We start from the raw sequence: 17172 nt of genomic DNA, 5'->3' as shown, positions 1-17172 counted from the left end.
CATACTAAATACACATAACCAATAAAAAAGGGAAATAAAACATAATACTTTGCATAAAGATTCTAATAAGTATATGTGTATATATATATTTTTTTCAGCTTCTACAAAGTACAGAATTAGAGAATACTTACCTTTACTTTTTCACGTTCAAAACGTTTTTGGGCTTAAGCCCATGTTCAGTGATGTTTTTTTTTATAATTTTTATTTTTTACATTTACGCATTAAATTATAGCTTTTTAATTTAATTTAATTTTTTTATTTTTTATTGATAAAAAAATTTAAAAACATTTTTAAAAAAGTTTCAAATTCAGGACAAGAATTTAACATTTTTTTACCAATAAACAATTTTTTTAAAATAAAAGTAAAAACCTATAATTTAATATGTAAATGTAAAAATAAAAATATTAAAAAAACATCACTGAACATGGGCTTAGGTCCAGAAACGTTTTGAAAATGAAAAAGTAAAGGTAAAAATGTTCCCTAATTCTGTACTTTGCTGTGGCTGAAAAAATATTATATTATACATTATATATAGTTATTTAACACACATAGGAAAAAGAAAGAAAAAATGGACTATGAAAAATTTAATCTAAATAAATAAATAAACTTTATATATATATGTAACCCCACAAATTTTATCCAAAGACCTTCAAACAACACTTACATAGAATATTGCAATCTCAACAATGAAAAAATGTTTATACATAAAATAAAATTTATAATAATATAAATTAAATACATATTTTATATAACAAATAATAATTTCTATAACGGGAGAAAAGAATTTAGAAACAGATGCAAATGAAAAAATATCACAAAAAATTAACTTTTAATTGTAAAAATACATTAAAACTAATATTGTATATTAAATTAAGTATATTTACATAATTTTAAAGTTGATAAATTTAAAGTATAACAATATTTAATATATCTTCATAATCATAAAAATTTAATGTTTTTAATTATTTTTTTTTTTTTAGTACTCGCCAAGAAGTTGTAGAATTTAGGATTAAATAAAAAAAAACCTTGAATTAACTGTGAAACAAAGTAGGGAATAAACAACTTTAATAAATGGATACATTGCTAGGTATAGGAACAATTATTTCAATGTTCCTATACAATTGTTCCTATACCTAGATTTGCCAACAAACAATAAATAAGATTTAGCCAAAAATTATTTTAACGACGAATAGATGTTTCAAAATATTAAACAAATATTTATATTTAAAAAAAATCTTTGTGGAAATTCTATACAGTAAAAATTTGTTAATAATAATCAATAGGTATAGTTTACAAACAAATCAAAACTGCAGTTTATGAACACATTTTTAAAAACTACATAAGCAAAAAAAATTCAGTGAAAAATGAATGAAATTTTTTGCTTAATTTGCACTAGAATCGAAGAAAATAGCAAATACATTAAGTGAATGGATGAAGATGAAAAAACAAAGTGCAAAAAGAAAAACAATCAAATACATATTTATGGAGAAGCCTAAAACCCCATAAGGAATTAATTTGATTATAAACGAAGAATGAAACTGAACAAAAGAAAATACGAGTAGTATATATAATTGTTAAGTTGCAATTTAAAATTATTAAAAGAACAGGGATTATATTACCGATCTTACACGATCAAAGCACACCGATTAGTCAATATTTTATTTTAGCATATACTAGTCGCAAGTAGATCAAGGGCAAGTCTTGAACACAGTTAAACAAATGAAGAACATCTTTATCTTGAATAACAATACTACAAAAATAAAAAACACCTGGTATATGTATAAGCTATATTAATTATAAATTGAAAAAGTAAAATCCTTCACGACTAATGGCTTGAACCAGGAACAAAAACAAAATGCTACAGAGAGCTTTTAAATGGCAGACATCTTACAACCTTTTGTCATCAAATTTTATAAAAAATGTTGAGTTCACTATCTTCGGGAGTACAATCAATTTCTGGAATTTTTGTACTTCCCTCCAGAAGTATGGTGAAAAGGTGCAGAGATACGTACGCTTGACAGAAGTAAAGTAACTATGATGATTGGCTAAAATAAGGACTATGCCGGTTAATTATATTTGGGACAATCAGTGAAACGCTGAAAAGCACTCGTAACGAGCTGATGTCATCCTATGACTTACACGCACTACTTCAAAAAGTAGCTACAGAGGAGTGTTATTCAACTGTTATAAAACAGTTACATATTAATTAATAATTGAGAAACAGAGAGTAGAGTGAATTGCCTTGTCGATAAAGATCAACAAATACATCGATGACAGTCGCATTAAAGACTATGAAGAAGGCAAAATAATAAACGTGAATCCTAATTAAATACATATACACGCTTGATGACAATAATAAATTGCACTTCACTTAAAAAATCTTAACACAGAACTTCAAATATTTAAAAAACTAAACATTGAACGATGAAAATTCAGTAATTATAATTTTTTCATTAAATTTAACATCATTTTGCAGTTAACATGATGAATCAGAAAAGAAATCATAGTTTACTATTTTGGGCATTAATGATATACCAGATATCATTTGAAAAGTTTATTATCAACAGCTATCAATCACACTGTATTTTTGTTTACGGACATGTACACCATTCTCGGGAGAAAACCTTTTTAAAATTATTTTCAAAAGGGTAGAACCGACTTTCCGCTACACCTACCCCAACTCAAAAATCAAAATAGGAATGTTAACATTTAATTACATGACAAGCCGAAAAAATAATGAATTTTGGTGAAAAGAAAATTACGATCCGCCCACCCCTTCATTCAGTAGGTGCGAAAAATCATTTGGGGTAGTACTTTTTTAATATTTGTCAAACAAAAATAAGTATAAAAATACATAATATTACTTCTTAAACAGTTTGAAATAATCATAATTTCCGGGTTAAAACTGTGAAAATTATTTTTTAAATTACAAACAGAATTTTGCCCTTAAATGCTTTCTAAATTTTCAAGGGTTGAAAATTTTTATATATGAGATATTGTAGCTTGTGACACCTCGGTGCAAAGCCCTTTGAATGACAAGTAATATGGTACAAATAAAATAAAAATTGGTTCACTGGTATTGAAGTTATGATTAAGAATTTTTTTTTAGGTTATGTTTGGATACAGTGTTACTGACCCAAAGCATTAGGTCTGAAATCGTCCTTGTTAAAAATATGAGTTTTGAAGGTTTCTCCAGCATTGAAAAAATCTACCAGTAAACACAGCATTATAAAATAAGTTAAACATATGAAAAATCTATAAGCTACCTACTTTTTTGCTGGCAACATATTGAATAATTGTTTACCTATTATAACACGTTATAATTTTCTGCCAATTATTGAAATCTTCTTAAGTTCTACGGTAAATTTTTACAAATTGTTTCCTTTCACATAGTATGTAATAGGCAAAAATATTTATTGCATTTATTTCATCATTATGTTTTATTTAAATTGTTGTGTTCTTAGTTAAAAATTGGCATTTGGTTTGTGTTATTGTTCTACCATCTGGCCTTTCATTTTGCACCTTTAGTAAATTTATCTTGCTAAAATGACTTACAGTCTAAAGAAAGGATTTAACTAATTTTTACATACGGAGAACAAAATAAATGCGGTAGATGAACTGCCCAAGCATTTAATGAACAGCATCCAAATAAACATGTTTCACGCTCTTACATTTTAAAACTTGTAAAAAAATTCCAAGAAATGGGATCTGTTATGAATAACAGGGCAAAAGATTTAAGACAAATTAACTTTGCATGAAATCTTGGTAAGTGTAGTAGCAAATCCTCAGAGCTCAATTCATAAAATATCCTGTGAAACTGGGCTTTCTTATGGATCTGTTTTCACTACATTAAAATTGAATAAATTTTTTCGTATAAAAATCAACAGCATCAAGAAATGAATGAGGATGATGCTGACAGAAGGCTTGAATTTTATGAAGAAATGACTCAATTAATAAATGCTAATCCAATGTTTACAAAAAATATATATTTTTCTGACAAATTCACCTTCTATCTAAATGGTTTTGTTAATAAACATAACCGCCAACACCGGAGCAATGCAAATACTCATGTTTTTAATGTTGGAAATATGCAGCATCCTGAAAAAAATAATGTGCAGGCCGGAATTTATCGATGAGAATTTGACAGGTGAAAAATATTTGCAGATGCCGGATAAAGTTATTCACCCACTAATAGTCCATGCCTTAGAAAATCAGTTAGATGACAATGTAAATATGTTACTTAACGAAGAAATGCTTCATATTCAACAAGATGGAGCACCTGCTCGCTATTCACTTCCAATTTGACAATAGTTGGACCGAATGTTTTCTGGGCATTGGATAGGTAGAAGAGCAACAGTAGAGTGGCCGGCAAGATCTGTTGATCTTATACCACTGGACGTTTTTTTGTAGGGTCATTTAAAATCAATAATGTATAAGTAATTCAAGCTAACATACAAGAGTTGAAAAATCAAATTGTAATAGCATGTAGGAATTGAACTAAAGAAAATTTAATAAAGTAAGATGTGAATTTCAACAAAGACTCTATTGTTTACAGGAAAATGGGAATCATTTTGAAAAAAAATGATTTAAAATTTGATACTTTTATTTTACCGAGGTAAAAAAAGTGTTTCATTTATTATATCTTAGGGACTGTTATTGTAAAAACCTTCATAACAAAATTAACTAATGAATGATTTGAGCTTTATTTTTTGATTAACATCATTCATTTATCAGTTAGTTTTTATTTAATTATGTAATCTTTAAGTTTATCTGGTAATAAATTTTTCAATATGTTACCAGCAAAGAAGTTGGTATCTTATAATTGGTTTTTCATACGTTTATTAACTGATGTTATAATGCTGTGTTTACAGGTATGCTTTTTCAAAGCTGGAGAAACCTAAAACTCATATTTTTATTACAAACAGACGATTTCAGACCTAATGCTTTGGGTCAGTAACACTGTTTCCAAACATAACCTAAAAAAACACATTTTTAATCGTAACTTCAATACCAGTGAACCAATTTTTATTCTATTTGTACCAAATTACTTGTAATTCAGAGAGCCTTCCAATGAGGGTGTCACAAGCTACGTCTCATTTTAAAAAATAGGTTTTCAACCCTTGAACTTTTCAAGTGATCACCCAGCATGTCATAAAAAGACAAGTAATATTGACCTGCCACTATAAATAAAGAAAACAATTTAAAATATCAATAAGTCTAAGATGTTCTTTCTTGTTAAAAAACGCAACCTTGTTACAACTATTTCATGAATTACTTTTTTCAAAGATTATCAACTAATTTTTTTTAGGTATGATTTATATGTGGAATGAAGCAACAACCAATCCAAACACAAAAAATTTAGTTAGAGAAAAAAAATCAGTCGATCAACATCACACATTACAGTAGAAGAAAATTAACTTCAATTACATTAACTGTTAGAATGCAAACATAGAAACTTAAAATTAAATTATAATAATCAAGTTGCATCATACAACTTCTTGGTACAGCTAATTAATCACAAAATCAGATTATTATTATAAAGAAAGACATGTAATGCATTCATTATTTCTTGTATCATTACACTACTAAGTAATGATGTTTCTTAGTTTTATAAAATGTCTTATTAAAGAAAATAATTAAAAATATATTTGAAAACATTTTTGATAAATATTTTAATAAATAAATATAAACATATCTATGTTGACAAAAAGCACATTGCAAGTTTAATGTCAAAAATGGAATGGCATTGTTAATATTACTATGAACGGTTGATGATCACATGGGTGAAAAATCCAACTGTACATACAATTGTCGTACGCCAGCAGCAGCAAATATCATGTGCGTGTGACTAACAATATATCTAGGATCGGCATCTTTTGATACCTCTAATTTTAATGCACCTACATATATTTCACTGCATAATGTCCAAAAATGCGGTTCCTGTATGCTATAAACACCGGCCAATTGCATTACTTTTTGATAACACTGCGGTAAAACTTCATCCAAAGCGAGCGGTTGTCTTTGCATTAAAATCCTTATGGATTCTTTAATTAAACTTATTACACTCAGCGCGATTAATAACGCGATAAACATAGAGCATATCGGATCGGCTATCATCCACCCGAACGACTGCATCAAAATGGCTGAAATAATCACTCCGACACTTCCTAAAGTATCTGCTAAAATGTGCAGAAAAACACCTTTCATAATTTGTGAATTACCACTGGAACTTAACTCGTGCGCATGATCGTGTTGATGAGAATTTGATAAATGCGAATGGTTATGAGAATGATCGTGATTCGAGATTCCATGTAAATGTCCACCGCCATGAGAATGTCCACCACCGTGTGAATGACCATGGCCATGACCGTGTTGGAATGCATAAATCCCTACTAAATTAACTAATAATCCTAATACCGAGACAACAAATAAACGTTCGTGTTTCACTTCAGGAGGTTCAATGGCACGTTCAACGGCTTCTGACATGACAAAAAATGCTATAAATAACAAAAATAAACTGTTAACAAAACCTGCCAACACTTCAGCTCTTACATAACCGTATGAATATTTATCATTAGCTCTCCACTTTGTAATAACTGAAGCGACTAAACCGGCTAGAAGCCCTGTACAGTCAAAAAACATATGAAAAGAATCCGAAATCAATCCGAGACTATTGGTCCATACACCGTATAACAGTTCAACAAAGGCAAAAGATAAATTTAACAATAAAAATAAGAAAAGATTTCTTGAATTTCTATCAGAAAATATTAAACGTAACCAACCGTGTATCTTCTCTTTAACGCTTGTTAAGATGTTACTTTGACTGGTTTTTTCACGGTAAGCATATGGAAGCATTTTAAAAAATTATAAATATAAATAACAGCAGCGATCAAATTACCTGTAAATAATACAAAAAAAATTATTAATATTTACTAAACAGAGTAAACAATTTTTTGGTACTTACAAATAAAATCTATTTTTATTACATTTTTTAAAGGCTTTCACTTTTAAAGTTATATTACTATTTTCTATAGCTTTTCCAAGAGTCCCCATACTCCTAGATAAATACACATTAATAACTCAACTTTAAGCGAAGAGAGTATCGTGGAATGAGTCAGGATATAGCAAGACAAGGCTCCAGTTCATTTTTCTCTTTAAATGAACGATTTCCTATGTAAACAATATCCAGGCTACTAGACACGCTTCACAAGATTCCCGGCCCTATTGCAATAGCCACAACAAAGCCCCAACGTTACCACAACCAACACTCATTGTGAGAAATAATGAAGGAGGACGTATTTTGACATCGACATGAAACAATCAAGAATTGCATAACAGTGTGAAGCCTTTCGGATCACAGCTCAAGAGATCCTTCACAAAATATCAAGGAGGACCTGCTAGATAATAAGTTATAAGTTACAAATGTCTAAAATATTTACTAAGTCCTAATCAATACACATTTGTTAAGGTTACAGGAACTTCGCAGACATATCGTACAGCTACATATTTTGATATTTTGGGGCAATTACTAAATAAAAAGCAATGGTATAAATAGAATTTAGGTTACCCAAAGTAAGCAAAAAATTGCTTAATTAACTTCAGTAATTGGTATTTCAATTTGTGAATAAATTTATAAAATGTATGGTGAACAACAAAAGATACAGACAGCCTTGATGTATTATCATCATTGTCTAGTAAAGTGGACAAATGAACTAAACAGAACAGAACCAGAACCACAACAACAATAATAATATAGTAGAATACAATAAAAGCATAATATTAAATAAAATTTCTTGATATAGAATAAGGAAAAAATTCAACAAGTATATAGTACAATTTGAGTAAATTACAAAAAACAGTTAATCAATTTCCAATATAACTTCTCAACAGACAGTAATAGGTACAGACAACCAAGGGGAGAAAGACAACTTGCAAACTCTGCTATCACAGCAGCCATTAGAGAATAGCCATTAGCCATCAGCCATTAGATAATAACAGGATAGTTGTTAATTCTCTTAAACTACAATGCATCAAGCCTATGGTTTTATTCAGTTTAATTTTATTTTATTTCTTTGATATTTAAGCATAAAACAATATTGATTATAAAAGTTGTTATTAAATTACTATCAGTGAATTGATCTATACAAGAATCAAATTTACGTTGCAATGCAGCATACATATCCATCTCCAGTGGATTTTAACCTACTAACCTTGGGAATCTTAAATTGGAATAAATGGATGATAATTCGATCCGACTCTCCTCTATGAAGGTGCAACTGTTAAATTTGATAATTCCAAGGTATTGTTATATTTAGTCGATTAATTTGATACTTTGTCTCTCAGGGGTGCAGTAAGTATGATGATATAAGTATATAAATGCGATATGCTTTGAAATTTAAACAAAAAATTGCTACTTGACATTAACAAACGCTATTGTATATGTTAATTTGGTAAACATTTGCTAAAAAATCCTGGGGAAAAGGTCGTCGCAAAACTAATGACTTAGTGTTTGTTTCTAGTACGGTTGAGACGTAGAATAGTAAAGGGAAGCATTAAAGTACCACCCTATAAATTATTTGTAATTGTTGGAGGTTTTAATTAAGTAATATTTAGGGCTTTAACCAAATTAATATTACGTTAAGTACATTTTTTGTCTGATGTTATTATGTGTTCATATTGAATTAGTAGTTTTGTAGGGAAATCAGTTAATAACGTCCAGATTGGAGCTATTAAGAGGTATAAAACAACTTTTAATTGATTAGTAATTATCAACTACCATAAGTAAAAAAAGAAATAGAAATTAACAATTTAAAGATAAATTTTGTAACATCTCACATGGCTAGAAAATCTACACCTTACATTAATGCATATTATCTGCACTATACGTCTGATATTCAGATGATGCTCTCTGTATCTGCCAGCTATAGTGATCCCTTTCAATCACCAGATATATATTGTGGAGCTGGGTTCACCACAGACAAAAAAACATCAGCAGATAAGAGCGGTACATAAAATGAAAAACATTACAAGCAGACTGTAAATCGAAGTGTATGAATACAATCTGGTCAACTGAATATCATTGTATGACATCACAAGAACATAAGACCATTATAAACAGAAGTGGATGACAATAGCTTAAAATCGCTTAATATATTAAAAGTAAAATAAAAAGGACTTAATCTAGCAATAATATCACACATCCGATGAAATATGCTTCAAGATAAAAATTTCAGAACCATGTGATTTTCTCTTCAACAATATACAGATAGAATATCTCCTTAAGAGGGATGGCTGAAATGTAATGCACATTTTATTTTATTAAACTTAATTAAAAGTTAATTTACACTATTGTAGGATTAAAAAATTTCATTTATATTTAGTTACATTTAACGAAATGAATGAAATACATATTTTTTATTACAATTTTCTACAAAAATATTGTTACATTCATTCTGGTATGCTGCAAATTTAATGTTTTCTTTGTCCAATTCTGTATTGTTAATGTCTGTATGTATTTGTGTATCGTACAAGAAATTTACTTATTTTCATTGACCAAGATGATTTGATTTTCTATGGATAGTGGTGTAATGAATGGTTCTTTAAAAACCCCCAGTAAAAATTACATGTCTAGATTAATATTTATTTATAAATATCATTCCACCTAAAAAAATGTATTTATCTATTATTATTACTATTGCTATTCAGAGCAAATTTTAAGTTAATAAATTTTGTTTATTTAAAATAATTAAATTTTCACTTTCCATAGTAGTGTTAATTACTACTAAAATGCCATCTATTATATATCTTAAGACAAAAAACTAAAATTTTTATTAAGCGCTTGGAAGTGTATCATTATCGATTTATTACATTAAAAACAGCATACAAATTCATAAAATTTTTCTGTTAAGTTTTTGTTTTGTTTTTAATAATAAAAGCTGATTTTTTTTTTTTATTTACATAGACTTTATTACATTATTTTTTTCAGAATTAAATTTTCTACAAGTTTTGATATTAAATTTTACACATTTATTAATCATTTAACAAAGTTATTATATTCAAACAAATTAAAAATGTGTTTTTAATCTCAGAATTTTTCTGAGATAGCTGATTGATGAAATTTTGCAGTTACTAAGGTTGGGTGACAATACAATATTCCACCATTAATTTTGCAAACATCCCCCCATATGGAAGTAAATTAAGGGTGCGGGTGTAAAAAATTGCAAAGTCTGCAAAACGGCTATGCAGTTGTTTTGGGTCCTTGATGACAGATCCGATAGTCGTTTGACATAAAAAAAGAATAATGAACAAAGCATGCAAGCAAGATTACATTCACATAGCAAATACAAAGCACAACAAAGAACCGCCAAAAAACCAAAACAGCATTCGACTCGACTACACTTCAAAGACAACGCCAATCACAAGCCCATGCAGCACAGACCACATGTTTAATTGAAAATCTGTTTGATATTATTTAATATATAGAAATTTCAATAGGTGATGTTATCTCTTGGAATCCAAATTAACCTACTAATTAAACTCAAGCAATGTATGATAATAATTTGATTAAAGTACGATTAAAAAGTATAAAGTAAGTTTTTAAACATTTTTGTAATATTATTCAGGTTAAAAATATAATAAACAAATAAATCCAGCAGCAATTCTTCTTGAAAAAAGTGCAAGTGGACCTCAGCATTTAAGCAGCCAGCTAATATGAATGGTCCATACAGATGACTGATAAGAAGATCGCATCATACATTGACGCAAAGTTATTTTATCTTTAAGTTAGTAACTAACTTTTCTTTGTTTTATTCAACTTACCTTATACCATTTTATTCAAAATTAAATTTTCTACAAGTTTTGGTTTAAAAATTTTGTTTAGTACCCATTTAACATAGTTATTGTACATCAAACATAAAAAAACATACTCAATTTATTGGTTTCACAATATTTTTCTCAAAAACTACTGCAGATGTGGTTTTGCATCCATATTATGGGACCTATTTTATTCGATTTTTCAAGTCAAAAACCGTAAGAAATAACTAATTCTGCCCCTTAATTAGTTATACAAATTTCATTATGATCTCATTTCAACAGGGTAGCTGAAATTCGAGCAAAATCTTTCAATATCCGTACTCGCAAACAAAGCATTTCAGGATATATGTTTATATGAACTTTTTCCTTATTTTCATGAGTAGTACCGTTTATGAAAGTCCTGGGGAGAATTTCATGATACACCCTGTGATTAATCAACTTTATTCTACTCTAGTTACACATAACAAATAATTTTCAATTAAGTAATCAAAATTTAAATAAATGCATAAACACTTACCAATAATCAATTCTTTAAAGCACGTTAAGACTTGAACCACATCAAATAATAAATATTTATATTAAATAATCTAACAAAAAATTTTAAATAGTTCTGTCAACATGATTTACATTTATTGAATTTTGTTTATTTTTAAAATTAATATCCTGAAATGCAATGATGGTTTTATATATATAATAATGTAGAAACTAATAACAAAATCAGAAAAAATAGGTATTTTCTAAAACAAACTGATTAAAATGATACATAGTTGTAATGGTTGTCCCAAGTTTTAATATAAATATATATATATATATATGCATACATACATACATACACCTTATACACTCCTAATTAAAAAGATCACATTTTATTGTATTACATTACAACTGTAATTTATTACTTGAAATAATATTTGATAAAAATGAATTATATATAACTGTAACAAAGGATTTGCATGAGCAAGGATAACCATTACTTTTCCACAAGATTGATTCATAGAAATAGTAATAAAAATGAGTCACATTACACATTCTGACATTAGAAATGACCAGTTTCTATGATTAGTGAACAATGTTAACTAAAAATTGATTCACAAAAAAATTCATAAAACAAACTTAAAAAAAATGAGTAGCAAGAGATAAAATTGTTATCAAAAAAATGTTTAAAAAAACCTTTAATAAATAACAATAAAATAATAGCATAAAAAGCATCTTTATTTGATAAAATAACATACATTTATTTACTTTCTTTCTTTCTCCTGTTTAGCCTCCGGTAACTACCGTTTTAGATAATACTTCAGAGGATGAATGAGGATGATATGTATGAGTGCGAATGAAGTGAAGTCTTGTACATTCTCAGTTCGACCATACCTGAGATGTGCGGTTAATTGAAACCCAACCACCAAAGAACACCGGTATCCACGATCTAGTATTCAAGTCCGTGTAAAAATAGCTGGCTTTACTAGGACTTGAACGCTGGAACTCTCGACTTCCAAATCAGCTGATTTGGGAAGACGCGTTCACCACTAGACCAACCCGGTGGGTTAAATACATTTATTTACTAGGTGATTTAAGTAACACAATGTATATTTTATTTCATCAGTTTTTGGCAGTAAGCATTATATTTAATGCTTCTTAAAATTTAGGATAACTATCTATTTTTTTACAATGAACAACCAGAAAGTCCAGTTACCAGAATATTTCAAAGCTACATAAAATTTATAACAATAATGCTGAAGAAGGACTTCAAGAAGGACTTTCAGTTTCCTACGCTTACTTTTATTTATGAAGTTTTTGACACTGATTTATAATTTAAGTCTTAGCTCTCAAATAGCGGACAAGTATTCTAAATGTTGTCAGTATAATTAAAAAAAGATGGCTAGAGACTTCACAAAACAGAATTTGAACTTCATAAAAATGAAGTGACGCTTTTTATTCCCTTATTCGACAAACAAATTTAAGGTAAATATTATCTTTTGATTGTCAGAAAAATAATGTACTTCCACAGATCCCAGACTAAGCGATTTATTACAATCATCAGTTTTATGTATATAATTTAACAATATGTGATGTTTCAAAAGATAAAGTTAATATTTATACTTAAACTGAAGCTGCAGTGGGGGTCTGTTAAAATAACTTCCTCTGCATTTCACAAATTACAGATGACTAATTTTAAAAGCTGCATTACAATACATCTGTTTTCAGACAGGTATGGCGGGCAGAATAAGAATTCTGTCATGCTATTCACGCTAATGTACTGGTTTGTAAACTGTGCTCCATTGCATGTGCAATACATCCATCTCATTTTTCCAGTCCCCGCCCATTCATACCTTCCTTCAGACCGCGTGTTCAGTCTGAATTTCAACATCTAGACATTATAATAAACCCCAAAGAATGCTAAACTATTCGGGAACCATGGAACCGCTTTCAAACTGACTGATGGCTGTACTGCATATAACTGGAAGGAAGCTTGTGGAGTAGTAATAAAAAAACGTGGCCGGTTTCACTTTAAGTTTGCTCTTGCCCGACAATTTATAGCATGTTGACACAGAACACCTATACTTTCAGTACTGGTTAAAGGAGAACCATGGTACCAAACAGATATGATTACGTTAGAAAAACTCTTAAACCAAAACAGAAGCTGTTAAGATTCAAACTAAATACAATAAAGAAGGCATCCCGTAAAAAAAAAAACAAAGGTTGAGGATGTAAAGTACCTGTTACATCTTCATTTTGGAAAGGACTGGGAGGCAAACCTGGACATAATATTTTATAAAAATGTCATTTCTGGTGAACACATTGGCTGTGATGATTCAAAAAATGAATCTGGAGGTGAAAAGTCATAAAAGTATACTTTAAATACTTAGATAAATTTATTATTTTACTGATAAAATTGTAATAAAAATTTAACTTACTTTCATTGATAAACCTACAATTTTTATCATATTAAACGACTCATACAGGCCTAAATGCTGAATCCTCTTTGTTTTTTTTAATATAAAATAGTCATAAAGAACTGTTACTCATTTTTTTCAGTAATAAATTGCATAATTTTTTGATAAATACATTGTACATTGACTATTGAACCAAAATGTCTCTTGTCTGAAGATTTTCATCCCAAAACATTCCTTGTTCTTGTTTTGGTTACAAAACATCTTTTGTCCAAAATTATTTCTTCAATTACCTTTAATGTGTTGCTTTCATTACCTTTTTTTTCATAATTTATGTTTATATTCGATATATACACATGACTGATAACCTTTTTCTGTTTATTTATAACATTTTAGCTATAAAAATGTTTTTTAGGGACAAAGCAAGTTTCATACAAAGGAATGCTATTTTTCAACATTAAAATAATCGATTATAATTATTTTTTAATTATAAAATTATCAAAGGTAGTGTTTATAAAGTACCTGATGCCTCACACTAAAAAAATGTTACATGTAATTAATCACAAAATAAATGTACTACCATATAAGTAAGTACTAGCGAGTTATAACTACCATTTGTAATTTCAAGCACGTGTACATTCAAATAATACTTAACTTATAAATTTAAATAATGTATTATTAAATAATTATTTACTGTAATAAAGCTCACACCATTTTTTTCAAAACTGAACATTTTTATGCAGCAGATATAAATGAAAATTCTCTAACAGAAAGTTTAAATGACAAAAATTCATAATAAATCATACTTAATATAGCTTAAAAGAAAGAAATCACAAAACCAAAAAGTAGATTGTTGACTTAACCACACTAAAGACAGAATTAGTAAATCAAGTAATAAGAAAACATACTCCAGCTTCAATCATAATTGAAATTAAATAAATAATAAAAATGAATCCTGAGTGTATAAAAAATAACAAAGTACTCACTTTTAAAGTTAATACCCAGATAGATAAGAAAATGATAAATATGTTTAGAACGAAGCACAATTAACGGATTTTTTTAAAGATGATCTACTTAAACTATACGGCAAACGTAGCAGTAAATAACACGAAGAAACTTAAAAAAATAATTTAAAAAAGGGCAACAGCTAGATAAAATGTTACAGTTAAATCTATTATCTTGTTAATTATATTAATATTATTTCAGTAACACAAAGTAATTTGATATAAAGAACAACAAATAAACATATTCCTAACCTAAATTGAATTTAATGATGAGTGAAATAAAACAGCTGTTAACACTCTCCAGAACTCCGATAATCCATTTTTTTTATCATAAAATGCTAAAGTTACTTATAGAAATAAATACCAGCATAATAATCCACAAATTTTAATATAACTGTAAAATTAATAAATGTAGCAAGCGCCAGCAATTCAACCAGCCGGCCTACAACGTGTCACTACTTCGACATATGAATGCGTTCACCACCTTCCTAATTGAGTGACAACTAAAAGATACAGCATATCGTCGTCTTAATCTATAAGGTATGCCGGTTCGATATAACGATTTTATACATTTATGTATATTTTGAACTCCTACAACATATTTTCAACTGCAGAGAAATAATCTGAATTAAAAATATCTATTACGTCGTGATATTGATTGCAAAATCAGATAATACAAACACCTAATATCTTCAATAAAAATCCAAAAACAGCTTATTAACCGTAACAATTTAATCAACTAAATTGAAATGATAATAAAAGAATACTATTTTGTTTTACAGATAATGAAGTGAATGAATCAGATCAATAATAAAATATTAGTTTAAACTGGACCGCGGATAAAGGCATTTAACATATTTCTATCATCAATCGAGGGATTGATGATAGAAATATGATAAGATAGATTGATGATAGATAGATTTTCTCTAAGGCACATTAAAGAACGAAAAATAGTTAAAATACCCCAGTTGATGTGCGTTTAATTCCTTTCAGTATAGAATCAGAAATGTTATCTTTTCATACTGTAAAATGAAAAAAATTAGTAACTATAATGTATTTGAAATCAATCGGCAGTTGAAGTCATATTCCTTCTTCACCTCACAAATCCTACCATCCTGTTTATTACCCCCCCCCCCCCCTGTACTGCATGCTGTTAATTAAAAGTAACTCTTTAGTCTATATATCACTTTATTTTTTGTAGTTAAAAGAGGTTTTGCTTACTTCAATTACTAATGTTTTATGAAGTGACCGGTTCCGGACCGGTAAATCCATATCCTGTATTTTTATGCCAATTATTTGACAAATTAATATTTCTAAGATGTGAAATGTACTTTTTTTCCCAAATGAACATTTATTTTTACTGTGGTTTACTTTAACAAAGTAAACAACTTCTTTAGTTTGTTGTAATTGTTAGAAGTGTCTTTAAATAAAATCTCATTATTTTATTTTTTGAAATATTCCATTTTACCAGTAAAACACTTTTTTTACTGTCAGTAACAGAAATAACAATACGTGTAATCTAAAGTGGTTTTCCATGTGGTATTTTAAATAGGTTGTTTATCATTTGGCCAGATTTCTGCAGTTTGAAAAACATTATTACTTATTCATTATCATAATTCTATGATTTCATGTAAATATTCACTTTCACCTATTAAATTGCTTATGATTTCAATTTTAAAACAATTTGTCTGTGACTTATGCTTTTGATGTTAATAGTTTTAAGAAAACCGATTATTAATTATTCAGGTGATCAGCACCAATATAAAATTATATAGTTTTTCTGTTTATACCAGCATAAAGGAACTTATACTAAATAAACCTACAGTGCAGTACCTTAAAGATGTGTTTGTTGCAATACAATACGCGTTAGCAAATGTATGAAGTGAAGACAAAGCTATAATTAAGACTTAATTTAAATAAGATTATAAGGCATTTCATTGTAAATTTTTTAACTGTAATTTTGCAACAGCACTACAAAATTAAAATAAAGGTAACCAAATTTTTCTTATTGTAATTCATTTTTATGGAATAATATTTATGTTTTAATAGACATTCTGAAGATATTTACTTTGCCAATCTTTAAGTTTCTTTTAAGGCAGTCTTATTTTTATTTTTTATGTACATTTATCAGAATTTTTTTTAAACGCAAAGACACACAGCAATTAAATTCTTATATTTCCCACTGGTTGGTCTAGTGGTAAACTCACTGTCGTAAATCAGCTGATTTTGAAGTTGAAGTTCTCAGGTTCAAATCCTAATTAAGGTACTTACTTTTATTTGGATATGAATACTAGATTCACCGGTGGATTGATAGTGGACACCGGTGTTCTTTGGTGGTTGAATTTCAATATAACCAAAAACTACACATCTCAGGAGTAGTCGACCTGAGTTTGTTCAAGACTACCAATTTAATGGTAGAGGTACATTACACTGATAAAGTCGCTAATGACTTTTAATTTAATGACTAT

General features: G+C 28.4%; 1 protein-coding gene across 3 annotated transcripts in view; it reads right to left on the bottom strand.

The window, feature by feature from the left end:
• The window catches only part of ZnT86D (solute carrier family 30 member 7), a 42695-nt gene extending 27511 nt beyond the window's left edge, over window positions 1-15184 (bottom strand). Inside the window, exons 1-2 of one of the 3 annotated variants that reach the window (XR_012756576.1) lie at window positions 11330-11345; window positions 6783-6898 (exon numbers count right to left, since the gene is read on the bottom strand). Coding sequence is in view for 2 of the 3 variants with exons in the window: in XM_075367582.1 (XP_075223697.1) it covers window positions 5776-6855 (1080 nt within the window). In the remaining variant the exon portion in view is untranslated. Of the gene's footprint in view, window positions 1-4701; window positions 6899-11329; window positions 11465-14956 lie in introns of those variants that run through there. The other 2 variants (XM_075367582.1, XM_075367583.1) reach the window with 2 other exon arrangements.
• Between the last annotated feature and the right edge of the window lie 1988 nt (window positions 15185-17172).

This window comes from Lycorma delicatula, chromosome 5 (genome assembly GCF_047948215.1).
Source record: "Lycorma delicatula isolate Av1 chromosome 5, ASM4794821v1, whole genome shotgun sequence".
Classification (NCBI taxonomy): Eukaryota; Metazoa; Arthropoda; class Insecta; order Hemiptera; family Fulgoridae; genus Lycorma; species Lycorma delicatula.
This window is presented reverse-complemented; position numbering and strand designations above follow the sequence as displayed.